This window comes from Gorilla gorilla, chromosome 12 (assembly GCF_029281585.2).
Source record: "Gorilla gorilla gorilla isolate KB3781 chromosome 12, NHGRI_mGorGor1-v2.1_pri, whole genome shotgun sequence".
NCBI lineage: Eukaryota > Metazoa > Chordata > Mammalia > Primates > Hominidae > Gorilla > Gorilla gorilla.
In genome coordinates, this window is record NC_073236.2 from 31,120,348 (window position 1) to 31,146,683 (window position 26,336).

At 54.0% G+C, this 26,336-nt stretch overlaps 1 protein-coding gene and 1 pseudogene across 1 annotated transcript; one reads left to right on the forward strand and one right to left on the reverse strand.

Moving 5' to 3' along the window:
- Positions 1-2,364: 2,364 nt before the first annotated feature.
- LOC115933574 (sodium- and chloride-dependent creatine transporter 1-like) lies at positions 2,365-10,655 on the forward strand. Its single transcript, XM_063695517.1, is given in 14 exon segments — positions 2,365-3,178; positions 3,180-3,291; positions 4,820-4,945; positions 5,738-5,987; positions 6,431-6,563; positions 7,496-7,591; positions 7,593-7,631; positions 7,719-7,822; positions 7,938-8,032; positions 8,351-8,463; positions 8,789-8,885; positions 8,972-9,072; positions 9,158-9,328; positions 9,510-10,655. Coding segments are annotated over 14 exon segments (1,644 nt in total). The 5' UTR covers positions 2,365-3,025; the 3' UTR covers positions 9,564-10,655.
- A 4,291-nt stretch (positions 10,656-14,946) lies between these two features.
- On the reverse strand, positions 14,947-25,889 carry LOC134756424 (uncharacterized; annotated as a pseudogene).
- Positions 25,890-26,336: the final 447 nt, after the last annotated feature.

The window sequence follows — 26,336 nt, forward strand, 5'->3', positions numbered from 1 at the left end:
TTTAGAGAGCGCACTGTAGGAGAGGCTCAGGCTTTCGTTTCCCCTACAGGAGGTAGCCCTGCAGTTTCCTCAGACGTGAATCACTGTTTCCTCCCACCCACCTTCTAGATTCTCCTCAGAGATTCTCCCGACTCCAGAGCTCATGTTCTCACATGTTGTGCGACTTTGGGTTAAAACACACCTGAAACATTTAATGGCTGTTGTCCTTGATCATTTCATCATCACCTGCATTTTAGTTGATGTGATTTTTTTAAACCTCAGTTTGAAGGAAAGAAAAAAAAATCTATAGACTCTATCTAGGCCAGAATTACTTCTCTCTCTTTCCCTTGGTAGCTGCGAATGTAGCCCCAAATATGATAGGAATCAATAAACACTGCAGCTGTTACAACACTTTCTTGGTCAGCTCTTCCAACAGTATGAGAACCACGGCAGCACAATTATTTTATGGGACTAATTCTGTTCCTACTGGAGACACATCTATTCTTATGTACCAGGACCTCCAGTCCATCGCAGCCTATGATTATGGAGAAGGAAAGAAACATTCTTCAAATTTTCATCATACATGTGGCAAGGGAAACTGATATTTCTGTCCACTGCTTTCTAGACCCAGGTATTGTAGCTCCTGGCCGTGGGACACTGTAGTGCTGTTTGGGGGCATTTAAGCATCCTAGAGAATAGTATTATCCCCAAAATGGCCCTTCTTTATTAAATTTCCTACTATAAAATGGAAGCATAAACTACCTGCTGTTTATCTCACATCAGACTGTGGAGACCTAAGTCAATGTTTCCATTGTTCTACTGGGGCCTTGTTTCTGGTCAACTGTGAGGGAGAAAGAACTGCTGGATCACAGACTCTTGTTCCCGTGATCACATCTCCTGTCCCTTAACTATAGCTACATCCCCTCGTGTCAGAACACATTGTGCAGTGTCTCATTCTAGGAATAAGATATTCAGTAACTTGGACAGTGTCTCTAGAGGGCCTCCGAGCCTACTTCACCGGGTCCTCTTCTCTCTTCTCTCAAAGGCCATGGGGTTTGCCTGTGGTCCAGCTGGGTTGGCCCTCTTCCCTCTGTCCTGGGTCCTTGAGTGGCCCCGCTTCTTTAGGCCATCTATGAGTCACTTCTCTAATGCCCCTGTCTCCAGACCAGTTTCAGTCAAAGGCTGGGCCAGAGAAGACCCTAGTGAGAAACTTCTGATGAGCAGTGTGACCTTGCCACCTCAAGGGTACCCGCCCACCGCCCCTGGTCTAAGCACAGGTGACACCGCCTGTCTCCCCCAACCACACACACCCCTTGAGGCTCCTCCTGCAAGCCTGGGTGGGGACACTGCCCCTCCCTCACCCAGGAAGCTCAATCTGGCTTGGGCCAGAACTGCTTTTCTTCCTAAAGCTGGAGGGATGGCCGCGGGCTTAGCTTAACGGGATGAGCCATCTGGGGACTGCAGTGTCCACGATCAGATCAGGGAGCTTGAAGTTGAGGGGGGCACACTTTACCTCCCAGGCCAGGACAATGACCACTTCCTTCCCCACCCCACCCCCAGGCTACTCTTAGTCCTAGAAAATTCTAGGCAAGCTGCTCAGCTGGCGGCAGAGAGGCAGCCCAAAAAGCTGACTCTTGCTGGGTAGGCCTCGGGGGTCCTGGGGAGAGGAACACGGTGTGGGTGGGGGGCGGGCAGCCAGGACCTCAGGGCTGAGGCCTTTGGGGAAGGGTCTGTGCACCCGCCAGGCACCAGGGGGCAGCCTTGCCTTATTCCCGCTCCAGTCCCCTCAAGTCCGAAGCCCCTACCCACTCTCACACCAGGCAGGGGTGGGGGCCGCCGGGGTCATTTATCCGGGCCCCTTCTCTGCCTTGGTGACAAAGTCGAGCCTTGCTCATCAGTCAGGCAGGCTCCCCTCTGGCCACTGTGGAGACACAGAGGCCTGTCACCTGAAGAGCTGGTCCCGGCCTCCAGCTTCCAGGGTAGCCGGGAAGCTCTAGCCCCCAGTGGGCAGCGGTGGACAAAGCTCAAGGAAGGAGGGAGCACCGGGAGGAGACGGCTGCAGCCTGCCAGGAGTGGGAGAGAAGGGGAGGCGGAGGGCTGAGGGGGCCCGGGGGACGTCTACCTAGGGCTGGGAGGGGCCGGCCAGAAAGCCTGGGCCGCACTAGGAGCCGGCGACCCTGGGGCGAGGGGCGGCCCGGAGCCCTGCGGGAGGAGCTGGCAGCCGCCCCAGGTAGCCACCATCCTGCCTCCCGCTGGAGCAGCGTCTCCTCCCCAGGAGGAGGGCAGGGACGAGGTGAGCGGAGTGTGACGAGGAGGGCGGGAGGGAGGGATGCGGGAGGGGGAGGGGGAGGGGAGGGGGAGGCGGAGGGGAGGGGGAGGGGGGCGGCCGGCCGTGGGGGTGGGGCGATAGTGACATCACCCCGAAGTCGGTTTTTAAGCTGCGGCCGGCCGGGGATGGGGAAGAGAGGGACAGTCGGAGAGCGGCGGCGAGTCCCTGAGCCCGCCGCGGCCCCGAGAGCGGCTGCAGCCGCTGCCGCCGGGAAGGAGAGGGCGAGGCGCGCCTGAGCCGCCGCCGCCACCGGAGTCGCGGGCGAGCCGGTCAGCCGCCGCGGGACCCGGCCCCTGCTCCGGCCGCCGCTTGCAGACCGCGGGCGCCGATGTCGCCCGCGCCCCGCTAGGCTCAGCCTCAGGTCGGGCGAGGAGCCGCGGCTGCCGCCGCCGCCCGGGCCGCGGGTAAGAGCCTCAGGAGCCACCACCGCCGCCACCCGCCCAGGCCCCGCCGCCGCCCGCGCGCCTCCGGGCCCCCGACACACAGGAGATTCTTCAGGCTCACTTTCAAGTGCTTCGTGGACTGCTTCTGACAGCGCCGCCCGCGCCTCGCACCCCGCCGCCCGCCCGCCGCCCCGTCCCCCGGCCCGGCCGCTCCCCGGCCCCCGGCCGGCCCGCGCCTTCGGGGCCCTTCCCGGTGCCGCCGGTGCCCCCCGCCTGACCGCCGCCCCCCGAGAGGCGCCGCGACCCCGGCCCGGCCGTGCGGCCCGCCGGGGCCATGGCGAAGAAGAGCGCCGAGAATGGCATCTATAGCGTGTCCAGCGACCAGAAGAAGGGCCCCCTCACCGCGCCCGGGCCCGACGGGGCCCCGGCCAAGGGCGACGGCCCCGCGGGCCTGGGGACAGCCGGCGGCCGCCTGGCCATGCCGCCGCGCGAGAGAGTCCTGGACGCGCCAGATGGACTTCATCATGTCGTGCGTGGGCTTCTCCGTGGGCTTGGGCAACGTGTGGCTCTTCCCCTACCTGTGCTACAAGAACGGCGGAGGTGAGCTCCCCCGCCCGCCGCAGCCCCCTCCCCCAGCAGGCTGCCGACCCCCGACGCCCGACCCCCGACCCCAGGAGCCGCCGCGGAGGGGTGAAGTCCGGGCAGCGGTTGGCCCCCGGGCACGCGGGGTCGGGGCCACCCCTGGTCCGCCGCTGCCGCTCGGTGGCTGAGCCGGTCGCCTCCACTCCCCTCGCAGTCATGTGCCTCGCAGGGTGAGGGGAGGGGGCGGGCGATGCCCGCGAGACTGCCCCCCAGACTCCTGGGCTGGGAGGAGCGATTGGCCGCCGAGGTGGGAAAGCAGGCCTGCTCCTTGGGGTCTCCTCGAGGTAAGGAGCCCTGGCTGCCCCTGCGGGTCGGGCACACAAGCGTCACATTGTGTGGGCCCCCCACGTGTGCACACACAGAACACACACACACACACACACACAATGGGCCTCTCCCTCCCCCTGCCCTCCCCTCCCCTCGCGGCCCTCCCACCCCTCCCCTCTGGCCCGGGCCTGGAACACTGGGTGCCCGAGCCAGGCTTGGGAAGCCTGCGGCCTGGCCCGCCTGGCGCCGCCACTGGACACACTGCATGCACGTCCCATGCCTGCCCGCCCACCCGGGCCCAGCTTAGCAACAGCGATGGGCACGCGTGTGTCCTGTGACTACAAAACAGCACTGGGGTTGCTGGAAGCCGAAGTGACCCGGTGATGGGTGGGAAACAGGTCCAGAGCAAAGGCCTTGCCCAAGGTCAGGAGAAGGATGCTGGGACCTGGAGTCAGGCAAGTTGCAGCCAAGCTCGGCCTCTGAGTAGTGGAGCGAGCCCAGCCAGGGCAAGGGTAGGAGGCCCAGAGAGGAGAAGAGGGTAGTGGCACCCAGCTCTCCCTGCCCTTTTGCCACCCCCACCCCAGCCTGCTGGCCAGGGCCTGTGTCACGCCCTATCTTCTGCAGAGCCTGACTCCCTGGGCTTGCTAAGGCCGGCCTGGCCCCTCTTCCCGCACTTGTATCCCTCTGTCCTTGCACGTGGTCATCCCACCAGCAGGGGACTGTGACCCACCCGCCCTCCGCCTTGGACCTCACACTTGCAGGCAAGCGTCCAAGTGCAGGACAGTTGTGCTCCCTGCCTTTGGATGAGCCCCTCAGGCCTGATCACCCAGCCTTGGCACACACGCACACATGCATGTGCCCTGACTGTGCTGCCTGAAACAGGGAATTGCGGCACTAGGGACAGCCTGCGTGTCTGAGCGTGCATGTCCTCCATGGCCATCACCCCAAGTGACCATGGGGCTGGAAGCCCTGTGGGCCTAGGGCCTCTCTGCCACCCAGGGAATAGGGCTTCAATGGCCCAGGGGCTACCATAGCGCCTCTTCAACACACTGAACCCACACCCTGAAGACCCCACCTGAGGCCTGAGTCAGTGGCCACCCCTACACTGACTTACCCAGTGGGAAGTTGTGATGGGGCCTTTGGAGTCTGGGCTGGTCTGCTGGGCCTGGGCAGCCTGGCTGGGGGCCACCCTGAGTCCACCCTGTGCCTCCACCCCCAGGTGTGTTCCTTATTCCCGGCGTCCTGATCTCCCTGGTTGGAGGGATCCCCATTTTCTTCTTGGAGCTGGGCCAGTTCATGAAGGCAGGCAGCATCAATGTCTGGAACATCTGTCCCCTGTTCAAAGGTGAGCAGCCCTTGGCCAGCCTCAGGGACTGCCCCCTTTTCCCAGCTGGCTCCCACTTGAGAAATCTTTTCTTGTCCTGAGCACCAGGCCTGGGGCCACGTGATGGCATCCCAGTCTTGAGGGGGGATCCTGGAGGAGATGTTCATGCCGCACAGCGAACTTGGGGAAGCAGGGACTAGAGGGGGCATAGGCAGCTCCACAAGGCAAGGACAGGCCAGGCATAGCCGGGCTGGGGATGGCACCTGCCCAGCACACTTGGCTGTCTAGGTAGGTCCTACTATTACTATCCCCAAGGACGCTGGGGCACAGAAAGGTGGAGCGACGTACTGAGGTTGCCCACTGTGGGGGCAACTGTCTCCAACACTACCTCAGGCTACTGGAAACTCCCCCCCTCCCCACCACCACCACCACCAGCTGCTGAGGACTGGAGCTACTGGGTGGCCAGGTGGAGGCTTGGACCTCCTGGAACTGCCATGGTGGCAGTGGGACCCACAGAAGGGGCCAGGTGTGTGAGGCTGGAGACTCAACAGCACTTGGTCAGATGGGGACAGGAGGAGAGGGGCTCGCCCTGCCTTGGGTCTAGGGGGCGGCTGGAGGAGAGGAGTCAGGCTGCGGAGTCAGCCCAGTGTTGGGGCTCACACAAGGGGGAGTCCAGAGGAGTCAGGAGCACCACAAACAAGGCTCCAGAAGGACAGACGGTGGGAGCACTGCCAGCCTGGGTGGGGAGATAAAGGGGTGGCAGGGGGAGGTGGCCAGGAAAGAATCTACATGGCAAGGACTTCCCGGCCCCAGGCCTGGGCTACGCCTCAATGGTGATCATCTTCTACTGCAACAGCTACTACATCATGGTCCTGGCCTGGGGCTTCTATTACCTGGTCAAGTCCTTTACCACCACGCTGCCCTGGGCCACATGTGGCCACACCTGGAACACTCCCGACTGTGTGGAGATCTTCCGCCATGAAGACTGTGCCAATGCCAGCCTGGCCAACCTCACCTGTGACCAGCTTGCTGACCGCCGGTCCCCTGTCATCAAGTTCTGGGAGTGAGTCCAGCACCTCTGGGCCAAGCCCATCCCATCCCCCAGGTCTCCCTCACATTGCCCGGCTCCAGGGGAATGGCCCTGAGGGGGGACCAGGGTGTTGCTTGGCAGTCCCTCCTGGACCCTGCCTGCCCTTTCCTGCCCTCGGAGAGTCCTGGGGCCAGCCCCAGGGGCTGGGCCAGGTCAGCCTCTCTCCTGGGTTCGGCAGCCTATCACTGTCCTGGTCACTCCCACCTGATGGGAGAGCTGGGGCTGCATGTGGGGTGGGATGGGAGTGGCCTCCCAAAGGCCAGGGGCTCATGGGCTCCAGGCCCAGCCCAGATGGACAAGAGGGCCCGCTGAACCCTGGGCTGTGGGAGAGAAAGGAGCCACGACTCCTGGGGGTGGACCTTGTGGCTCCATCCTCTGCTGGCACAGGCCTCATGGGACCTCCCTCCCTCCCCTAGGAACAAAGTCTTGAGGCTGTCTGGGGGACTGGAGGTGCCAGGGGCCCTCAACTGGGAGGTGACCCTTTGTCTGCTGGCCTGCTGGGTGCTGGTCTACTTCTGTGTCTGGAAGGGGGTCAAATCCACGGGAAAGGTACCACTAGAGGCATGCAGGGGGGAGGGTGGCTCAGCCCTGGGAGCTGGATGTCTGTGCCAGGCACACCTGTGGCAACGGGAGGTGACCAGAGTCTAGCCCTAAGGAAGGGGGAGGTACTGAAAGCCAAGCAACGCTCCCCACCCTACAAATCCAGGGCCCAGCAGCCTTTGCCCCTGTGGGGAGAGGCCCCGGCAGGCACTGTCCCTTCCCTGTGCCCATCACCCCCACCGGTGCCCTCTTGCCAGTCTCTGACTCTTGTGACAGTCTGGTGGACCTGGTCTGGCCATCTGTTACCTGCCTATCTTGCCTTGGGGACCCAGAGCAGAGTCTGGCCACATCCCTTGGGGGCTCCCGGTCAGGCTGGGGAGTAACCTGAACAAAGAAGACAGTGTCCAGAGCTGTGGGACATGGCCAGCTCCCTGGGGGACAAGGTCCCCAGAGCAGCATGTGGGAAGAGGGGGCAGACGGTGTGGCAGCCGTGTCTTGCCTGCCTCTGCCTGGCCCAGTTCCACTCTCCACCTGCTCAGCCCCCACCTCTCTCCCGAAGAGGAGGGGGACCCAGCCCCGATCCAATATCCTGCTCCTTGCCTGGGCCTCCCACACCTGCACTGCCCACACACTCACACAGCTCTCACTCCCCACATGCTCCACGCCTCCTGTCCCCACTGAGGAGAGCTCCCAGAGGCTCGCCCGCTCCCCACCAACATGCGTCCCTGCAGACAAACGAGGCGCCCAGAGAGCTTCCCCACTGCACTTGCCAGGGCTGCCGGGGCCCAGCCTTGCCCCTAACTTCCTCTGGTGGGAGCCATGGCTTGGAGGAGAATGGGAACCTCTGAACATACCTGCCTGCAAGGGGGACCGGAGGTGCTGGGAGTGGGCGTGTGAGGGAGGTGGTGCCGCAGTCCCCGCTGAGCAGCCTGGTCCCCCAGATCGTGTACTTCACTGCTACATTCCCCTACGTGGTCCTGGTCATGCTGCTGGTGCATGGAGTGCTGCTGCCTGGCACCCTGGACGGCATCATTTACCTATCTCAAGCCTGACTGGTCAAAGCTGGGGTCCCCTCAGGTGAGGTGGAGGTGGGGAGGCTGCAGCAGGGCGCTGGTGGGGAGCCCTGCAGGCTCCTCATGCCTGCGCTCTCCGGCCCTCCTCTAGGTATGGATAGATGCAGGGACCCAGATTTTCTTTTCTTACGCCATTGGCCTGGGGGCCCTCACAGCCCTGGGCAGCTACAACCACTTCAACAACAACTGCTACAAGTAAGCACCACCGGCCTGCCACCCATGCCCTGTCCTGCCCTGCCCAGCAGCCTAACCCATCCACTCTGGCCCCTCCACCCCTCCGGGACGCCATCATCCTGGCTCTCATCAACAGTGGGACCAGCTTCTTTGCTGGCTTCGTGGTCTTCTCCATCCTGGGCTTCATGGCTGCAGAGCAGGGCATGCACATCTCCAAGGTGGCAGAGTCAGGTAGGGCCCTACCCCCAGCCCCGCCTCCAGAGCAGCAACTGCCACCCAGATGCATGATGTACAAGAACACGCAATAGAAATGCTGAAAAGTGACAAGGATTCAAACGGAACTTGTCAGATTGTGGGCCTGCGGGGGCAGGTCCTGGGATTTGTCAATGTTGACAGAGACAGGACCTGCCAGCCCCTGCTGCACGACCCAGGGTTGACAGCGCCTCAGAGGCAGGTGTGGGCATGGGCGTGAGTGTTGCAGGCAGGGCTCAGGGTGCACGCAGGGCAGGACATCGGCTGCAAGGTCTAGAGCCTGCACCTTTCCCACAGGGCCGGGCCTGGCCTTCATCGCCTACCCGCGGGCTGTCACACTGATGCCAGTGGCCCCACTCTGGGCTGCCCTGTTCTTCTTCATGCTGTTGCTGCTTGGTCTTGACAGCCAGGTTTGCATGGGGCTCTGGGACAGGGAGCCAGGAGGGGGGCAGAGTGAGGGCTGCAGGCAAGGAAAGGGGTGGAGGGAGGTGCGGGGCTCCGCCTGAGCTGCCCTGGCCACAGTTTGTAGGTGTGGAGGGCTTCATCACCGGCCTCCTCGACCTCTTCCCGGCCTCCTACTACTTCCGTTTCCAAAGGGAGATCTCTGTGGCCCTCTGTTGTGCCCTCCGCTTTGTCATTGATCTCTCCATGGTGACTGACGTCAGTGGGGTGGGGGGGTCTGCCTGTGACCTCTGGTGGCCGTCCACCATCCTCCCTGACTGGGCTGTCCCCCAGGGCGGGATGTACCTGCTGTTTGACTACTACTCGTCCAGTGGCACCACCCTGCTCTGGCAGGCCTTTTGGGAGTGTGTGGTGATGGCCTGGGTGTACGGTAGGTCATGGCTGAGGGCTGGGCTGGGGCACGGTGGCGGGGAAGGCAGGTCTCCAGCTTGGCCCTCCCGCCTCGCCTCGCCACAGGAGCTGACCGCTTCACGGACGACATTGCCTGTATGATTGGGTACCGACCTTGCCCCTGGATGAAATGGTGCTGGTCCTTCTTCACCCCACTGGTCTGCATGGTAAGGGCTGGGGGAGGTGGGGCGGGGTAGAGGGGGAGGCAGGGCGGGGTGGGGGCCGCATTAACCGCGGCATTCTGGTCCATAGGGCATCTTCATCTTCAACGTTGTGTACTATGAGCCGCTGGTCTACAACAACACCTACGTGTACCCGTGGTGGGGTGAGGCCATAGGCTGGGCCTTCGCACTGTCCTCCATGCTGTGTGTGCTGCTGCACCTCCCGTGCTGCCTCCTCAGGGCCAAGGGCACCATGGCTGAGGTAAGGCTCCCGCCCGGCCCGCCCTCCCCTCCCCTGCTGTGAACATTCAACCCAGCCTGCTTCCTAGCCAGGGAGTGGCCCCGACTAGGGTGGCAGGCAGTGGGAACTGGAGAGAGGCAGAGGAAGTCACCGTGGGGATGAGCAGGTGACCCTGGGGGCTTCAACATGTCCTCTCCTGCAGTGCTGGCAGCACCTGACCCAGCCCATCTGGGGCCTCCACCACTTGGAGTACTGAGCTCAGGACGCAGATGTCAGGGGCCTGACCACCCTGACCCCAGTGTCCGAGAGCAGCAAGGTCATTGTGGTGGAGAGTGTCATGTGACAGCTCAGCTCACATCACCAGCTCACCTCTGGTAGCCATAGCAGCCCCTGCTTCAGCCCCACCCCACCCCTCCAGGGGGCCTGCCTTTCCCTGACACTTTTGGGGTCTGCCTGGGAGAGGAGGGGAGAAAGCACCATGAGTGCTCACTAAAACAACTTTTTCCATTTTTAATAAAACGCCAAAAATATCACAACCCACCAAAAATAGATGCGTCTCCCCCTCCAGTCCTAGCCCAGCTGGTCCTAGGCCCCGCCTAGTGCCCCACCCCCACCCGCAGTGCTGCTCTTCTCCTGCCCCTGCCACGCCCACCCCCTGCCCACCTCTCCAGGCTCTGCTCTGCAGCACACCCTTGGGTGACCCCTCACCCCAGAAGCAGCAGTGGCAGCTTGGGAATGTGAGGAAGGGAAGGAGGAAGAGATGGGAGGGAGGAGAGAGAGGAGAAGGGAGGCAAGGGAGGGGCAGCAGAAACAAGACAAATATTTCAGCTGGGCTATACCCCTCTCCCCATCCCTGTTATAGAAGCTTAGAGAGCCAGCCAGCAGTGGAACCTTCTGGTTCCTGCACCAATCACCACCAATATCAATTGTGTGAGCTTGGGTGCAAGTACACGCGTGCGTGAGTACGTAGAGTATATATAGATTTCTATCTCTTAGCAAAGGTGAATACCAGATGTAAATGGTGCCTCTGGGCAAAGGAGGCTTGTATTTTGCACATTTTATAAAAACTTGAGAGAATGAGGTTTCTGCTTGTATATTTCTAAAAAGAGGAAGGAGCCCAAACCATCCTCTCCTTACCACTCCCATCCCTGTGAGCCCTACCTTACCCCTCTGCCCCTAGCCTAGGAGTGTGAATTTACAGATCTAACTTTCAGAGGCAAAACAAAAGCTTCGAGCTGTTGTGTGTGCGAGTCTGTTGTGTGGATGTGTGTGTGTGGTCCCCAGCCCCAGAATGGATTGGAAAAGTGCATGGTGGGGGCCTCGGGGCTGTCCCCATGCTGTCCCTTTGCCCACAGGTCTGTGGGGCAAGAGGCTGCAATACTCCGTCCTGGGTGTCTGGGCTGCTAACCTGGTCTGCTCAGGCTTCCCACCCTGTGCCCTGGGCTGGGCACACCCCCGGGAAGGGACCCCGGACACGGCTCCCACGTCCAGGCTTAAGGCAGATGCACTTCCTGCACCTCCAGTCTTCTGTGTAGCAGCTTTAACCCACGTATGTCTGTCACATCCAGTCCCGAGACGGCTGAGTGACCCCAAGAAAGGCTTCCCCGACACCCGGACAGAGGCAGGGCTGGGGCTGGGTGAGGTTGGTGGGCCTGTGGGTACATTCTTACTGTGCTAAAAAGCCACTGCCAACATAGAAATAAAAACATGTCATTTTCCAAAGCAGGCCTCTGCTTCTGCCTCTGCTGCTCTAAGGGGTCGGGGTACAGGAAGTAGGGGGAACCTCCTCCAGCTGGAGCTGCTGCGGTGGGCAAGGCTCTGCTCGGGAGACCTCTGAGGCCTGCACCCTTCTGGGGACTGGGAAGGGAGCAGGGAAGGCAGCAGCCCAGGGAAAGCCTTGTCCCCTTGGAGCCGAGGCACCTGGGGAGAGCAGGACGAGAGAGCTGGGGAGCAGCCACACCCACAGGGAAGGGTGGGTGTAAAGCCATGGGTGCTGAAATTTTCAAAATGTTACCCCAAGAATTTGTCACTGAACATGTGCCTTGTGTCACTTGGGCCAGGCTGGTAGCAGCAGAGGGGATAACTCTTTGCATCAGGGATCAATTTTGAAGGTGGAGCCAATAGGGGTTGTGCATGACCAGGATGCAGGGCTCAAAGAGGAGTTAAGGACAACAGATTTGGCCTGAGCAAGAGGAAAGATGGAGCTGCCAGGTCCTGCAACAGGGAAGCAAGGAGAGAATGGTCCGGAGTCAGCCTTGGGTGTGTCATGCAGGAAGTGTCATCCAAGTGGAGATGTCTAGTTGGCAGGTGGACACAGGAGTTCCAGAAAGTACTGGAGATGGAACTTTGCAAGTTCTTACCACATAGAGATGACACTGAAAGCCCTGAGCCTGGGTGAGCTCAAAGGGACGCCGCAAGTCCCAGGACACAATGAGAGGTGCAGAGGGAAGATGCAGCAGCGATGGGGGAGGATGCCTGAGAGCTCCTGGTGGGGTCCTGCAACCTGAGCCAGTGAGGACCCCTCACAGGTCAGGGAGGAGCAGTGGCTGGCTCCATCTGTCCAGTGCTGCTGCTGCTGCTGCTGGTGAAGGACAGTGACCTGCAAATGCTCACTGAGTCTGGCAAGAGTCACAGGGGCCTGGTGAGGGTGGCTTGCATGAGGGGGTGCGTGTGAAAGGCTGGCTGGTGTGCGACTGAGTAAAGGAGTGGCGGCAGCCCAGTGTCATCTGCAGACGAAGGGAGAGACAACAACGTAGTTCACCCAGGCAAGGAAATATGAGCCGGCCTGGAAAGGGAAGGCACTCCAACACACGACACAACATGGCTGACCCCTGGAGGGCATTTCTGTGAAATGAGCCATCATAACGGGACACTTGCTATAGGGTTCTGCTCCTGTGAGAGAGACAGGGCCTTACATGAGAGGAGGGAGATCCACAGAGACAGAGGGCAAGGGTGGGTGCCAGGGGCTGGGGACAGGGTGGGGAGTGTTGAGTGGGGACAGAGTGTCAGTTTGAGAAAATAAATTCTAGAGGTGGATGGAAGTGGTGGCTGCGCAACACTGTGACTGCACTTAATGCCACTGAATTGCACACAACGATGGTGAAAATGGCTCATTACATATACATTGATGACACTATATATGTGTATGATATATATGCATTTACCATGAGAAGAGGCGGAGAGGAATTGGAGACAGTGAGTACAGACAGGTCCTTCAAGGGGCGGGACCCCGTGCACAAGATGAGCATGTGGCACCCCACCCTGAAAGGGCTGGGCGCCACGGCAGGGCACAGCAGGCAATGCAGTGGGCGGCTCAGGCAAGCACAGAGAACATCAGGGATCGGAGCCTGTGAAGGGGGAGCAGGTGGCCCCTCAGAGCAAAGTGACAGCTTGGGCTGCTCCCTTTGTGTCCTGCCCAGGACTGCTATCGTGCTATGGGAGAACCCCCAGAGGCCCTGCTCCTCAGCGGGCAGCACCCCCTATGGAGGTGCTTTACCCCTAAACTTCTGGAGCCAGGGGAGGGACCTGGCTTAGAATACGGCCAACCAAGAGCCTGGGTGAGAAATACATGGGCCAGACAGGGAGCAGAGAAAGGAGTGGCAGTGCAGTCCCACCCTAGCTCAGCCGGGGGCTCTGGAGCCTGACCTGCGGTCCCTGGCCCCCATCTCTTCAGCAACTGCTGTTTCCAGTTTTCTTTTTCTCCCCAAGAAGCCTGTCCTCTCACCATGCCTGCGCCTTCAAGAACCCCACCTGCTGGCAGCTCCCAGATCTCCAGCCTGGCCCTCCTTAGCTGCAAAGGTGCTTCCCAACATCGGCAAGACCTCTCCCCAGGGTGCCCCAGGCCCTCACACAGCCCCTGTCCCCAACCGACTCCAACTGTCCTGCAGCCCACAGTCACCCTCAGGACCCCTGAGCTCAGGCCAACTGCTTTATACACTGTTGGCCAGGTCTCTGCCTGGATGACAATCACCCTCTGCTAATTGTTCTCCACACCTCCAGGCCAAATGCCCTCCAAGCCACCTCATGCACCATGATGACACCAAACACACAGAAAAAAGACATTGAAAAAAGGAAACTTCACAGAGGCGTGTCATTTAAAGTGTGTTCTGAAATGGAGACACCATTACCTCAGGACTTAGCTCCCGCATCAGGGGTTAGGACACAGAGATCAACAAGCAGCAGGCTTTGCCCTCAAGCAGCTTGCAGTCTAGTGGAAGATGGGTAAGAAAACAGATCAGGATGCCCACGGGTGCAAATGCCCTGGAACAGAAGCTGATCCAGGAAAGCGCGAGCCTGCAGGCCGCCCTCCAGCCTAGGCTGGGCAAGCGCCTCAATTTTCATCTCTAAGAGCCTGTGCCCACACCCCTGCCCCATTGTTGTTCTGTCACTCCACTAGAAAGGGCGCTCCAGAAGCTGGCCTTGTGCAGCTTTCTGTCTGCTGCTAGCCTAGGCAGAACAGTGGAAGAAGCCATCAGGGCTGGTGAGGGAAGCACCCGTTTGGACTTTAGCCTTTCAAAGCTCAGAGAAGGGTGAGCTCAGGGAGGCCCAAGGTAGCCGAGAACACTTCCTGGAGAAGTGGGATCAGCCTTCGGCCTTGGCACAGCAACCAGAGGGTATTGCCCACGTGTCCCCTACTCCCTCAGACACCACGTCTCAGACCGCCTGGAAAGGGACAGAACTCGTCATGAGGCGGCTGTGCTCTGAGCACAAGGGAAGGGCGACAGGATGCTAGAGAAGGGAACCACTGGCCTGGGCCTGGACAGGGCAGGCAGAAGCAAGCATGCACAGCAGGCCATCAGCTACCCTGCCAGCATCAACATCCTTCAGGGGTCCCCCCAGTTCCAGGAGACACACCTCTAACCTGCTCCCCTGACCCTTCCGCCCAGTCCTCATGCAGACACCAGGCATGGCAGAGGCCCTGCAGGGTGGGAGCACTGTGCTGCGGGCGGGGGCTGCCTTCCTCATGTGCTACTGGAGAGCAGCACAGTGAAGGGGCCTGGGCACTGGTGCCAGGCAGGAAGCCCCGGTTCTGGCCTGGCTTGCTGTGGGCCTGGAAGACACAGTTTTGAGGGAGCCACGGGAGGGATGCCCTGGAGCCAGCACCAGCACAGCGCTCTGGTGGCAGGCATACACCCAGCACGTTCTCAGGGCCAAGGGCCCCAGCACATTCCCAGCCCCTTTCTGCCTAGCTCTGCCCTGGGCCAGCTCCAGGTCACTGCCAAGGACAAGTCTCCTCTCCCAGTTGGCATTAATCAGAGGTCATCCTGCAAACCTTCAGGAGGGGGTGGGGCAGGGAGTGACTAGTGGCATTCTGCCACGTTCTGTCTGTCCCAAATGTGACGAACAGGAACCCAGAGAAGGCAAGTGAGTCCTCTAGCCAAAAGACCGCCGGTTTACTGAGCCTCCCAAGCTGCCCACACCCAGGGAGGCAGACGGGACACACACTCAGCGGGTGGCCCTGAAGCAAGGCCTGGCCCAGCCCGGGGAGCAGGAGGACAGAGAGGGCAGGGCCTTCGAGAACAGGTGTGAGCCTGGCCTTCAGTGGGGGAAACAGGTTGAAGGGCTGTGGCCGCTTGGGGGCTCCAGGCAGGAGAGAAAGCACAGCCCTCCCCACGGCCGCAGTCACACACCGCACCATGTACACACCATGACAACTTTTATTGCCCTCAAGAGAAACTCCAGTCCATCTGTTCCACCCACCCTCCTGCGGGACCAAAGAAAACACCCAGAGGGCAAAATAAAAAGGGGCTCAAACCAACAGGAAGTCAGCCCCACCGCAAGCTGGACTACAACTAACTCGTGCCCTCCACGCTCAGGCATGGAAGCCAGGGCTGTGCCAGACCTGGCCAGGCCAAGCAGGATGACAGCAAATGCATTCTGAACATGTAGCAATCAGGTCCCCTGTAATGTGCTTGGAGAGTGTGGACAAGGGCCGAGATGAGGAGCTATGAGCTGTGGAAGGGAATGGGGGAAGCGAAGGGCACAAACAGAAGTACTGGAGGGAGAGGCCAGGCTCTCAGGAAGCAGCAGGCACGTGCCAGGTGGAAGCCAGCTGCAGGCAGGGGAGGAAGGAGGTCCTTACTCTTTCTTCTTGTCCATGGGACCATCTACTGCAGCCGGGAAAGGGACAGAAATCCCACAGCAGTAGGTTGGCCGGGTCCACTCCTCCCCTGCCACCTCCAGCCCCATGCCCCAGAGGTCCAGCTCGGTTCCCCTCTCTCCTAACAACAGCTATTCAAGTAAGCAAGGGGCCCGCTCCTCGGCTACACCCAAAGGCCTGCCAGGGTGGGAGCGTCAGCCCTGGCCCACACTCTAAGGAAAGCCCTGGACCTAACACCAGCCAGGGAGGACTGCCAGGACCTCACTGGGGGCTGAGTCCTGGCTGCAGGGAACAGCAAGGCATCCAGTCCCCTTCAAGACCTGATCAGGCCCTTCCCAACTCTGCACACCTTTGACAGGTGCCCTCGAAGCCCAAGTCCCATCTGCCAAGCCTGCCCTATACAGAAGGCATGGGTGCCCCCTTTGAGGCTGGACCCTTCCTCCCCACCTGCTGTGGTGCCCAAACTTGGGCCACCAAGCACTGAGGCCAGCTGTCCAAAGTTAGGAGTATTTATGTGGCCCTCACTCCCAAAGTCAAGACCACCTGGGCTTCCAAATGCGGCCTGGTGCACCCAAGCTAGTCTGAGGACTCGGATCACGCCTAGGGCAGCAGGTGATGGCCACAACTAGTGCCTGCTAGGGGAGGTGACTTTTTGACACCTTGTGCCCTCACTTGCCCAGGGATCTTTGCCCTACATCACCCCCCAGCACTCTAGGAAAAAAGGCCAGCAGTGGGTCCCAGAGTTTCACCTGCTTATTTGTTCTTGACCGGGCCCCAAACCATTGAATGAGCCTGAGTACGAAGGTAGGAAGGCTCAGAGCCTAGTGAGCCAGTGCCACTCCTGAGGGCCGCCTCGGCAAGTGCCTACATCTGCTGCCAGGCCACCCCTCTCCTGCCCGGTGAACGGTCCCACTCAGTAGGGCAGAGGTGGCCAGGGGGAGTGGGGGAGAGGGCAGCCGGCCCCTGGGCCCCTGGAAGGTTCTCTCCATACCCGCACGGGCTGCCTCATCCTGCTCTGCTCTCCTGCCCTGGGCGCAGCGATACGTGAGGGCTGACCTGCAGCTTTGCGTGCTCCTCCAGCAAGTGGTCGTACTCCTTGGTGAGGCCCTCAGACTGCTTCCGCATGGCCAGAACCTGGTTTTAAGCTTTCTCTAGTTCTTTAAATGATGTAAATGACCAAGAAAACAGAAATGAAAAGACAGGAATTAGGGGGAAAAAACCTGACTGCTACAGACACCAGAAACTGGCCCAAATCTATCTCAAACAAGGTTATACAGGAGCCTACTTCTCAAAATAAAGCCCCTCTGCTTTTGCAGGCCCCCAAAGTAGAGGGAAAGGGCTGACAAAAAAGCTCAAGATAAAGCAAAAGAAATACAGAGGACATCCCCCAGTCCCTTTAATGGAGGGGAACTCTAGTGGCTCTCGGCAAGGGTAACCTCCAGGGAGGCTGAAGGTGGGAGACAGGGAGCAAGATCCCAGCCTGAAAGCGAGACCCAATGACAACCATGCCTTGCAGACAGCAGCAGCAGGCAAGGCCTGTGGTATTGTGGGAAAACGCCCGAGACTTAAGTCTATGCGTGGGAGACCAAAGACAGGCAGGCCGCTTGGGAGCCGCCCACTCCCCTCCTGAACGCCACTCCCACACTCCCCTCATTCTCAGCCCCCAGGCATGCTGGGGCTACCGTGCCACACTCTGGACGGGAAAGCCCCAGCATGCACTGCTCTAGTGCAGGGCAATCAAGGCCCACCGACTGCAGCCTGGTTCCTCCTGAGCCCCATTCAAACCACTTAGCTTCACTGGCCTGCGGGCTAAGCATGGCTGCATTGGGGTTGGAGACACAGGGTGCTATTTGTTCGTTTTCACGCAACCCTCGAGCATGCGTGCAAGGCTTGTTACTAATACTTTGGCACAAAATAGGCAGCAGTGGGCAGAGGACGCTCCTCTGGACTTCCCTGCGGGGAAGGACACAAGGTCGAGCCTCACTTTGCTTGTCCTTTAGCTTCTGCAGGTCAACCTTCAGGCTCCTGTTCTCTTCCTCCAACATCACCTCAGCATTCCCGACATCCAGTTTGCCTCTATCAACAGCAGATCACTGGGAAAAGCGCCAAAGGCCAGGGTTACTCAGGAGGTAGGGAGGGAGAGGTTCCAGCCCCATCCTCCCCACCGAGCTGTGGTTCCTCAAGCTGCCCTGGCCACTTGCCCCTTCGGAAATGTCAATGCGGAACAGAGCCACCACTTGCTCCCAGCTCCTAGGCAAAGGCCAGGGCGTGGCTGCCTGCTGAGGGGAAGAGAAGCGCCAGCGGGGCCACTTGCTGCAGCTCGCCGGGCACGCCTTGCCTGCCCTGGCCCCTGGCCCTGCCTCCTTCCCGAGCAGCAGGGCTCAGCAGCTCCATGGTGCTCACCAACCCCTCCGCGGATGGCGGTGCCTCGTGCTCCCCACACGGTGCCGCTCACTGCAGTCAGGAGCCCCCAGTCGGCCTGGCCAGCTCTATCCCACCTCTGCATCCACATCCCTCTGAGCTTGCCTTGCAGCTCACCTCCTGACAGGACGTCTAAGACTGGCCAACTACCCTGCCCCCACCTCCTCTCCAGCACTGAGGGATGCCACAGACCCCGAGTTCCAGAGGGGGTGCGGCAATCTTGCAGGGAACAAGGGCCTAGCTGAGGGCCTTCGGATCACAGCAGAGGGCCTGGCTCACTGAGGGGCTGTTTTTCTCAGGGAAGGGTCTGACTGGAAGCAGTGGATGGAAACGAGAGCAGCAACACCCTCCTCATCACCCAGACCCTCACACACAGACGCCTCCAGCAGGCATACTCTCCCCACTGAGGACTTCCCCTCTGCGCCTCCACCGAACTCTGGCTTTTCAGGCACATTTCCCAGGGTGATAGGCTAGCAGTGGCCACTGAGGCCCTAAAGAATGTGGCTCCCGCAGTATAACACCAGGACGCCCCATGGTGGGTAGGGAAACTGGACTCACCTTCTTGAGCTGGTCATTCTCCATGTACTTCTTGGCCGCCTCACTAGCACTCTCCGCCTGCTTTTTAAAGGCTTCATTGGAGGCCAGCAGTGTGGCCTGCTGCGAGATGAGAGTCACCAGGCGTCTAAGCAGGCTGCGATTATTTACAAAAAGAAGGGAGAAGTGAGAAAAAGAGCATGAAGGGCTGGCAGGAGCACCTCCTGGTTGCTCCCACTCCACACCTGGCTCCAGCCTGGACCTGCCCTCTTGCCAAGGCAGCCGAGCGAGAAGCCACCAACCTGGAGCTGGCAGTGTGAGGGAAAAGGTGGGGCCCAGGAGCTGTCCTCTGCTACTGTGCCCAACGGCCACCCTTAGCTCTGGGAGGGGCTGGAAGCAGGAGCCTGGGGGGCTGGGAAGAGCCTCGATACAGCATGAGGTCCCGGAACGCGGCACTTTGCGGGTCGGGGCCTAGACATGCCAGACAAGCCACAACACCACCTTCCTCCCTGCAAGGCTGGGCTTGCCTTGGTAAGGTTATGAGAGAAGCTAATCAATCCGAGCACTTCCAACATGCCAGGCCACATCCTCACATCTACCTGATGAGGAAGTTACTATCACTGCCCCAGCTTATAGAGAAGGAAACTGAAGTTCAGCAGCATAAATCAATGTACCCAAGGCCAAAAACCAGAAATGGACATGGCTGGAATTCCAAATTATGTCTGCCTGACTCCAGAACCTGAGCTCGGAACCACTCTTCTCTCTAAACTAACAGGGAATGGCTCCCAGGTCCCAACGTAAGATAGAACTCTCTTCTCTGGCCAGCCTCCTTCCCAACCCGTCATGCAGGCTGCGCTGGAACACATCCATTATGTAACAGCACCCCAAACGAGGTCTTCTTGGGCTGGAGGGTGTAGAGGAATCAGGACACAGGCACACGCTGTGTGTGACTCACTCACCGTTCCGACCAAAGGGTAAATGAACCCAGCACCTATGCTGGCCCAGACATCACTGATAGGTAAGATGAAGTCGCTTGGCACACCTTTTTTGTCAGGTTGGTGAGACAGAGAAAGGTCGGTCTTTGCCATGCAGATGGGCAAATTTCCAAAACCCTGTAAGAAAGGAAAGAAAATGTGTTCACTGATATAGATGTGAGTCTCCTGTGTTTTTCAATTTGCACTTTATACAGTCTCGGCAGCAATGGTATGCCAGCTCAGATCGAGGCACACGCAGGAGCTGCTTGTTACTACTTGTTCATTGAAGAAGCAAGAAGGTGAGGATAAAAACTCATCTCCATGTGATGACTGTTTAGTAGGTCAAGGGTGACTATTGTTTATTTTGGAGGTTCTCGTTAAGAGAAGGCAGTGTTATGTGCATGTTTGGGAAAAGCATTGCTATTTTCAGGCAAAGCAGCAGCTGTAGAAACCGCTTTCCAAGACTATTAATATCCGGGACCCAGCAAGGTAGTCTGGAGAAAGGCTCTGCGACTAGGCTCTTAGTCATGTTGTTCACTCATTCTGGAGTCAGTCAAGAAGCAAAGGGTTCCTTTGTGTTGGTTTATGAATCATGGTTATTTGATCTGCAACTACATTACAAGAACTAAGATGACGTCACTATTTAAGCTTCTTGTTTTTAAGGACCAAAGTCTATATCTGACCCAGAGTTCCAAAGGTGAAAGAGCAGGAAGTCACATGTGGTGTCTCACAAAAAGCACAGTGTCCTCGAAGCCTGTTTCTGATTAAATGGCACATAGTGTTCCTTTAGAGGCTTTGCTAATTAATTGCAACCACATACTTGGCACTAACTTTAAAAAAAATAAAAATAGAGATGGAGGTTTTGCTGTGTTGCTCAGAGTGGTCTCAAACTCCTGGCTTCAACTGATCCTCTGCCTTGCCCCCACAAAGTGCTAAGTGCTGGGATTACAGGTGTGAGCACCGTGCCTGGTTGACACGAATTTTAAGGAGTATTTCCTTGATAGAGATAAAGAGAATGAAATCTTTAGTCAAATTTTCATAAGACTTAGTCTAAAACTATTTGGAAGATCTTAGAGTCTTATCAACTTAGGAAGGACTTGGGCTTGGGGTCATTTTCTTTTTGAAATCTCCACTCTTCTATACTGATAAGAATTTTGCTGAGTGAGAATCACAACTGCCTTTCAGAATGGTGCCAGAATTTTGAATTTCAGACATGGTTAAATATTAAAGTAATTTCTATAGGTTTGCTAATGTAAAAATTTTGTCAGTAGGCATATTAAAAAGAAACAGAAACCAACCAGTATGCTATATACTGTCACCAGATTACTTCATAAAAGAAATAACATTTTAACACTGAAAGGAGAAAAGACTTAATATTACAATAAATGATAGTCTTAAATATCATTATTAAAAACTCAGGGGAAAAAAAAACAAAGCAACCTCATGAAAATGACCTTATTTTACTTGGTTCATTGCACATGAATGAAAACTTCACCACAATGCCTAGGCACGGAGCAGTGCTTGGGAATCCTTTTTGTAAAGGATAAGCCAAGAACATCAGGGAAAATTCTAAGAATTTAGAACTTTCTGAGTTCCTATTTTACCAAACCTAGGAGAACAAATACCCTGGCTGGCAATGGTAGCATTTAACAAAATTTCAAATAGGTTTACAAAAAAGAATAAGGAGTTGGAGATTGTTTTTAAAGATAAGGTCAACACTACCAATCATGAAGCTCTTTAGCTAGCAGGCTCTTAAAATGTTCTGACTTCTATCTATCTGATTACACCAAAGTAGGAGGGACACTGGAGGCACATGGTCCTTTTGGTAAAAGGTGGCTGAGCCTCCTGTAATGGAGTTGATTCATCATGACTGTCACTGGACTAGGTGATGACACATGCTGTCCGATCATAGCCACCTTCCCAGCTGTTTGCCTACTTGCCTTTCTCAGTGGCTAGAGGTAGAAGATGATGGAGCCTTCAACCTCAGTGGAGCAGCTCAGTAAAAAGCCAATGAACCACTTGCATAAGAACAGCAAACATTCCCATCTTTATAGGCTGCACTCCTATCTGCCTACCCTGGCACCTTGCTAGCATTTTTAAGGTAGTAAGAGGCCTGTGAGGAAGAGGAAGCATTGCAATTCATCTAAATCTGACTCCGCAGCTCTACTCCAAAGGATAGTTTCAACATTCTGGGCTGAGTGGGAGGGATGAAAGATCACACATCACCTACAAACAGGGATACCACCCATGTCAGACACATTTATAGTCACGGAAGTAAATGATGCATGGATCAGAGGATACATGCCTCACCATAAAGTTCTAAATATAGTCTACACTCTACTCGAGGATATTACTTTCATCTTTGTTAACCAGAAAATAGATTAAGCAAAGGTTAGCTGGTGAGACGTGTACAAATCCTCAAGTCAAGCTGAGTATTCTGAGAGCCTAAGGTGAATTTTTTTTTCCCCTAAAAGTACAACTTTTACCTGCTGAGTGTAATGATCTATTTTGACTTGTGCCTCAGGACAGAGTCAGCTTTAAAAAATAACCAATTAAATATAATGATCTAAATTTATACTTTAATTTTAACTAATAGTATGATCGCTTATTATTTACCTCTGATAAAGTCCAAATGTTTGTAGGCCTATAGCTCTGGTTATATACAATGAAATATCTTTCTCATGAGTGTAGAATATCTAGATTATACTTAATGCATTTACTTTTTGAGGAAAAGGAAACCCTTAATAAAATAGCTTCAAATATTTGGTTTTAAAAAATGAGAAAACAAATACGTTACAGGACTTTTGGATTTATCACCAACATGTGAAGGGCTCAGAAGTTGTCACTCCTGGCCTTACAATAATAATAATAAAAGCTATACAAATTGAAAATCAATGACATTTCCACAGTGGGAGACATATTTTATTTAGGAGGCAGCAGTCTATTTCGTTTTTGAGAGCTTAATCGATAGATAGTTCAGGTTTTCTAGTGAACCAAAATCTAAATGCCTACCCATTGGTTTTGGTAGCCAACGTCAATATCCAACTGCTCTTTCACACAACATGGCTTCAAAGGCTATGTAACTAACATCATGTCACTGCAGCTATGTCTTTTTAAAGCCAAGTACCTCTAGTGCCCCTCATTATAGCTCATATTTCAAGGTTTTCTGTTCCTGCACTAGTTTGCTGAGGATAATGGCTTTCAGCTCCATCCATGTCCCTGCAAAGGACTTGATCTCATTTCCTTTTATGGCTGCATAGTATTCCAAGTTGTATATGTACCACATTTTATTTACCCAGTCTATCATTGATGGGCATTTGGGTTGATTTCATGTATTAGCTATTGTGAATAGTGCTGCAATGAACATACACATGCATGTATCTTTATAATAAAATGATTTATATTCCTTTGGGTACATACCTAGTAATGGGATTGCTGGGTCAAATGGTATTTCTGGTTCTAGGACTTCGAGGAATTGCCACAGTCTTCCACAATGGTTGAACTAATTTACATTCCTACCAACAGTGTAAAAGCATTCCTATTTCTCTGCAGCCTCAACAGTATCAGTTGTTTCTTGACTTTTTAATAATCACCATTCTGACTAGTGTGAGATGGTATCTCACTGTGGTTTTGATTTGCATTTCTCTAATGATTAGTGATGTTGAACTTTTTTTTTTGCATGTTTGTTGGCCACATAAATGTCTTCTTTTGAGAAGTGCCTGTTCATGTCCTTTGCCCACTTTTTAATAGGATTGTCTGTTTTTTTCTTGTAAATTTGTTTAAGTTCCCTGTAAATTCTGGATATTAGACCTTTGTCGGATGGATAAATAGCAAATTTTTCTCCCATTCTGTAGGTTGTCTGTTCACTGTGATGATAGTTTCTTTTGCTGAGCAGAAGCTCTTTAGTTTAATTAGACCCCATTTGTTAATTTCTGCTTTTGTTGCTATTGTTTTTGGCATTTTTGTCATGAAATCTTTGCCTATGCCTATGTCCTGAATGGTATTGCCTAGATTTTCTTCTAGGGTTTTTATAGTTTTGGATTTTACACTTAAGTCTTTAACCTATCTTGAGATAATTTTTGTATAAGGTGTAAGGAAGGGGGTCCAGTTTCAATTTTCTGCATATGGCTAAAGTTTTTCCATAGTTCTTCCAGCACCATTAATTAAATAGAAAATCCTTTCCCCATTACTTGTGTTTGTCAGTTTTGTTGAAGATCAGATGGTTGTAGCTGTGTGGTCTTATTTCTGAGTTCTCAATTCTGTTCTATTGGTCTATGAGTCTGTTTTTGCACCACCACTATGCTGTTTTGTTTACATGCTGGTTTGGTAGTCTTGTAGTGTAGTTTGAAGTATGGTAGCATGATCCCCCCAGTTTTGCTATTTTTGCTTAATATTGTCTTGGCTCTACAGACTCTTTTTTGTCCATATGAATTTTAAAACAGATTATTCTAATTCTGTCAAAAATGTCAATGTTAGTATAAGGTGAATAGCATTGAATCTATAAATTACTTTGGGTAGTATGGCCATTTTAATCATATTGGTTCTTTCTATCAGTTCCCTTCTTAGCTGTATTCCTAGGTATTTTATTCTCTGTAACAATTGTGGAATTGGAGTTCTTTCATGATTTGGCTCTCTGCTTGTCTGTTGTTAGTGTGTAGGAATCCTTGTGATTTTCACGCATTGATTTTTTATCCTGAGATTTTGCTGACAATGGGGTTGAGACAATGGGGTTTTCTAGATAAAGGATCATGTCATCGGCAGAGACAATTTGGCTTCCTCTCTTCCTATTTGAATATCATTTGTTTCTTTCTCTTGCTTGATTGGTCTGGCCAGAACTTCCAATAATATGTTGAATAGGAGTGGTGAGAAAGGGCATCCTTGTCATGTGCCTCTTTTCAATGAAAATGCTCACAGCTTTTTCCCATTCAGTATGATATGGGTTGTTGGTTTGTCATAAATGGCTCTTAATATTTTGAGGTATGGTCCTTCAATACCTAGTTTATTGAGAATTTTTAAAATGAAGGGATGTTGAATTTTAACATGAAGTGTTGTTGAAAGGCCTTTTCTGCATCTATTGAGATAATTATGAGGTTTTTATCTTTAGTTCTGTTTATGTAATGGATTACATTTATTGATTTGCGTATGTTGAACCAGACTTATATCCCAGGGATGAAGCCAACTTGATTGTGGTGGATAAGCTTTTGGATGTGCTGCTGGATTTGGCTTGCCAGTATTTTATTGAGGATTTTTGCATCGATGTTCATCAGGGATACTGGCCTGAAGTTTTCTTGTTTTGTTGAATCTCTCCCAGGCTTTGGTATCAGGATGATGCTGGCCTCATAACATGAATTAGGGAGGAGTCTCTCCTCTTCAATCATTTGGAATAGTTTCAGAAGAAATAGCACTGGCTCCTCTTTGTACATCTGGTAGAATTCCACCATAATTCCATCTGGTCCTGGTCTTTCATTGGTTGGTAGGCTATATATTACTGCCTTAATTTCAGAACTTGTTATTGGTCTATTCAGGGATTCAACTTCTTCCTGGTTCAATCTTCGGAGGGTTTATGTGTCCAGGAATTTATCCATTTCTTCTAGATTTTCTAATTTATTTGCATACAGGTGTTTATAGTATTCTCTGATGGTTGTTTGTATTTCTGTAAACTCAGTGTTGATATCCCCTTTATCATTTTTTATTGTGTCTATTTGATCTTCTCTCTTTTCTTATTAGTCTAGCTAAAGGTCTATTTTGTTAATTTTTTTCAAAAAAACAGTTCCTGGATTTGTTGATTGTTTGAAGGGTTTTTCCTGTCTCTATCTCCTTTAGTTTTGCTCTGATCTTACTTATTTCTTGCCTTCTGCTAGCTTTGGGGTTTGTTTGTTCTTGGTTCTCTAGTTCTTTAAACTGTGATGTTAGGATGTTGATTTGAGATATTTCTGATGTGGATATTTAGTGCTATACATTTACATCAATGCTGTTTTAGCTGTATCCCAGAGATTCTGGGACATTGTCTCTTTGTTCTCATTAGTTTCAAATAACTTCTTGACTTCTGCCTTAATTTCATTTTTTACCCAGTAGTCATTCAGAAGCAGGATGTTACATTTCTATGTAGTTGTGCAGTTTTAAGTGAGTTTCTTAATTTTGAGTTCTAATTTGATTGTACTGTGGTCTGAGAGACTATCAAGATTTTAGTTATTTCGCATTTGCAGAGGAGTGTTTTACTTCCAATTATGTGATCAATTTTAGAGTAAGTGCCATGTAGCTCCAAGATGAATGTATATTCTGTTGTTTTTGAATGGAGAGTTCTGTAGATATTTATCAGATCCACTTGATCTAGAGCTGAGTTTGTGTCCTGAATATCCTTGTTAACTTTCTGTCTTGATAATTTGTCTAATATTGACAGTGGGGTGTTAAAGTTTCCCACTATTATTATGTGAGAGTCTAAATCTCTTTGTAGGTCTCTAGGAACTTGTTTTATGAATCTGGGTCCTCTAGAATTGGGTGCATGTGTATTTAGGATAGTTACCTCTTCTTGATGAACTGAATACTTAACCATTATGTAATTCCCTTCTTTGTCTTTTTTATCTTTGTTGATTTAAAGCCTGTTTTCTCAAACACTACTATTGCAACCCCTCCTTTTCCTATTCTCTGTTTGCTTGGTAAATTTTCCTCTATCTCTTTATTTTGAGCCTATGTGTGTCTTTGCATATGAGATGGTTCACTTGAATACAGCACACTGGTGGGTCTTGACTATCCAGTTTGCCAGTCTATGTCTTTTAATTGGGACATTCAGTCCATTTACATTTAAGGTTAATATTGTTATGTGTGAATTTGGTCCTGTCATTATGATGCTATCTGGTTATTTTGCAGACTTGTTAATGTTGTTGCTTCATAGTATTATTGGTCTGTGTAGTTTACTGTGTTTTTGTAGTGGCCGGTAATGGTTTTTCCTTTCCATATTCAGTGCTTCCTTTAGGAGCTCTTGCAAGGCAGGCTAGGTTGT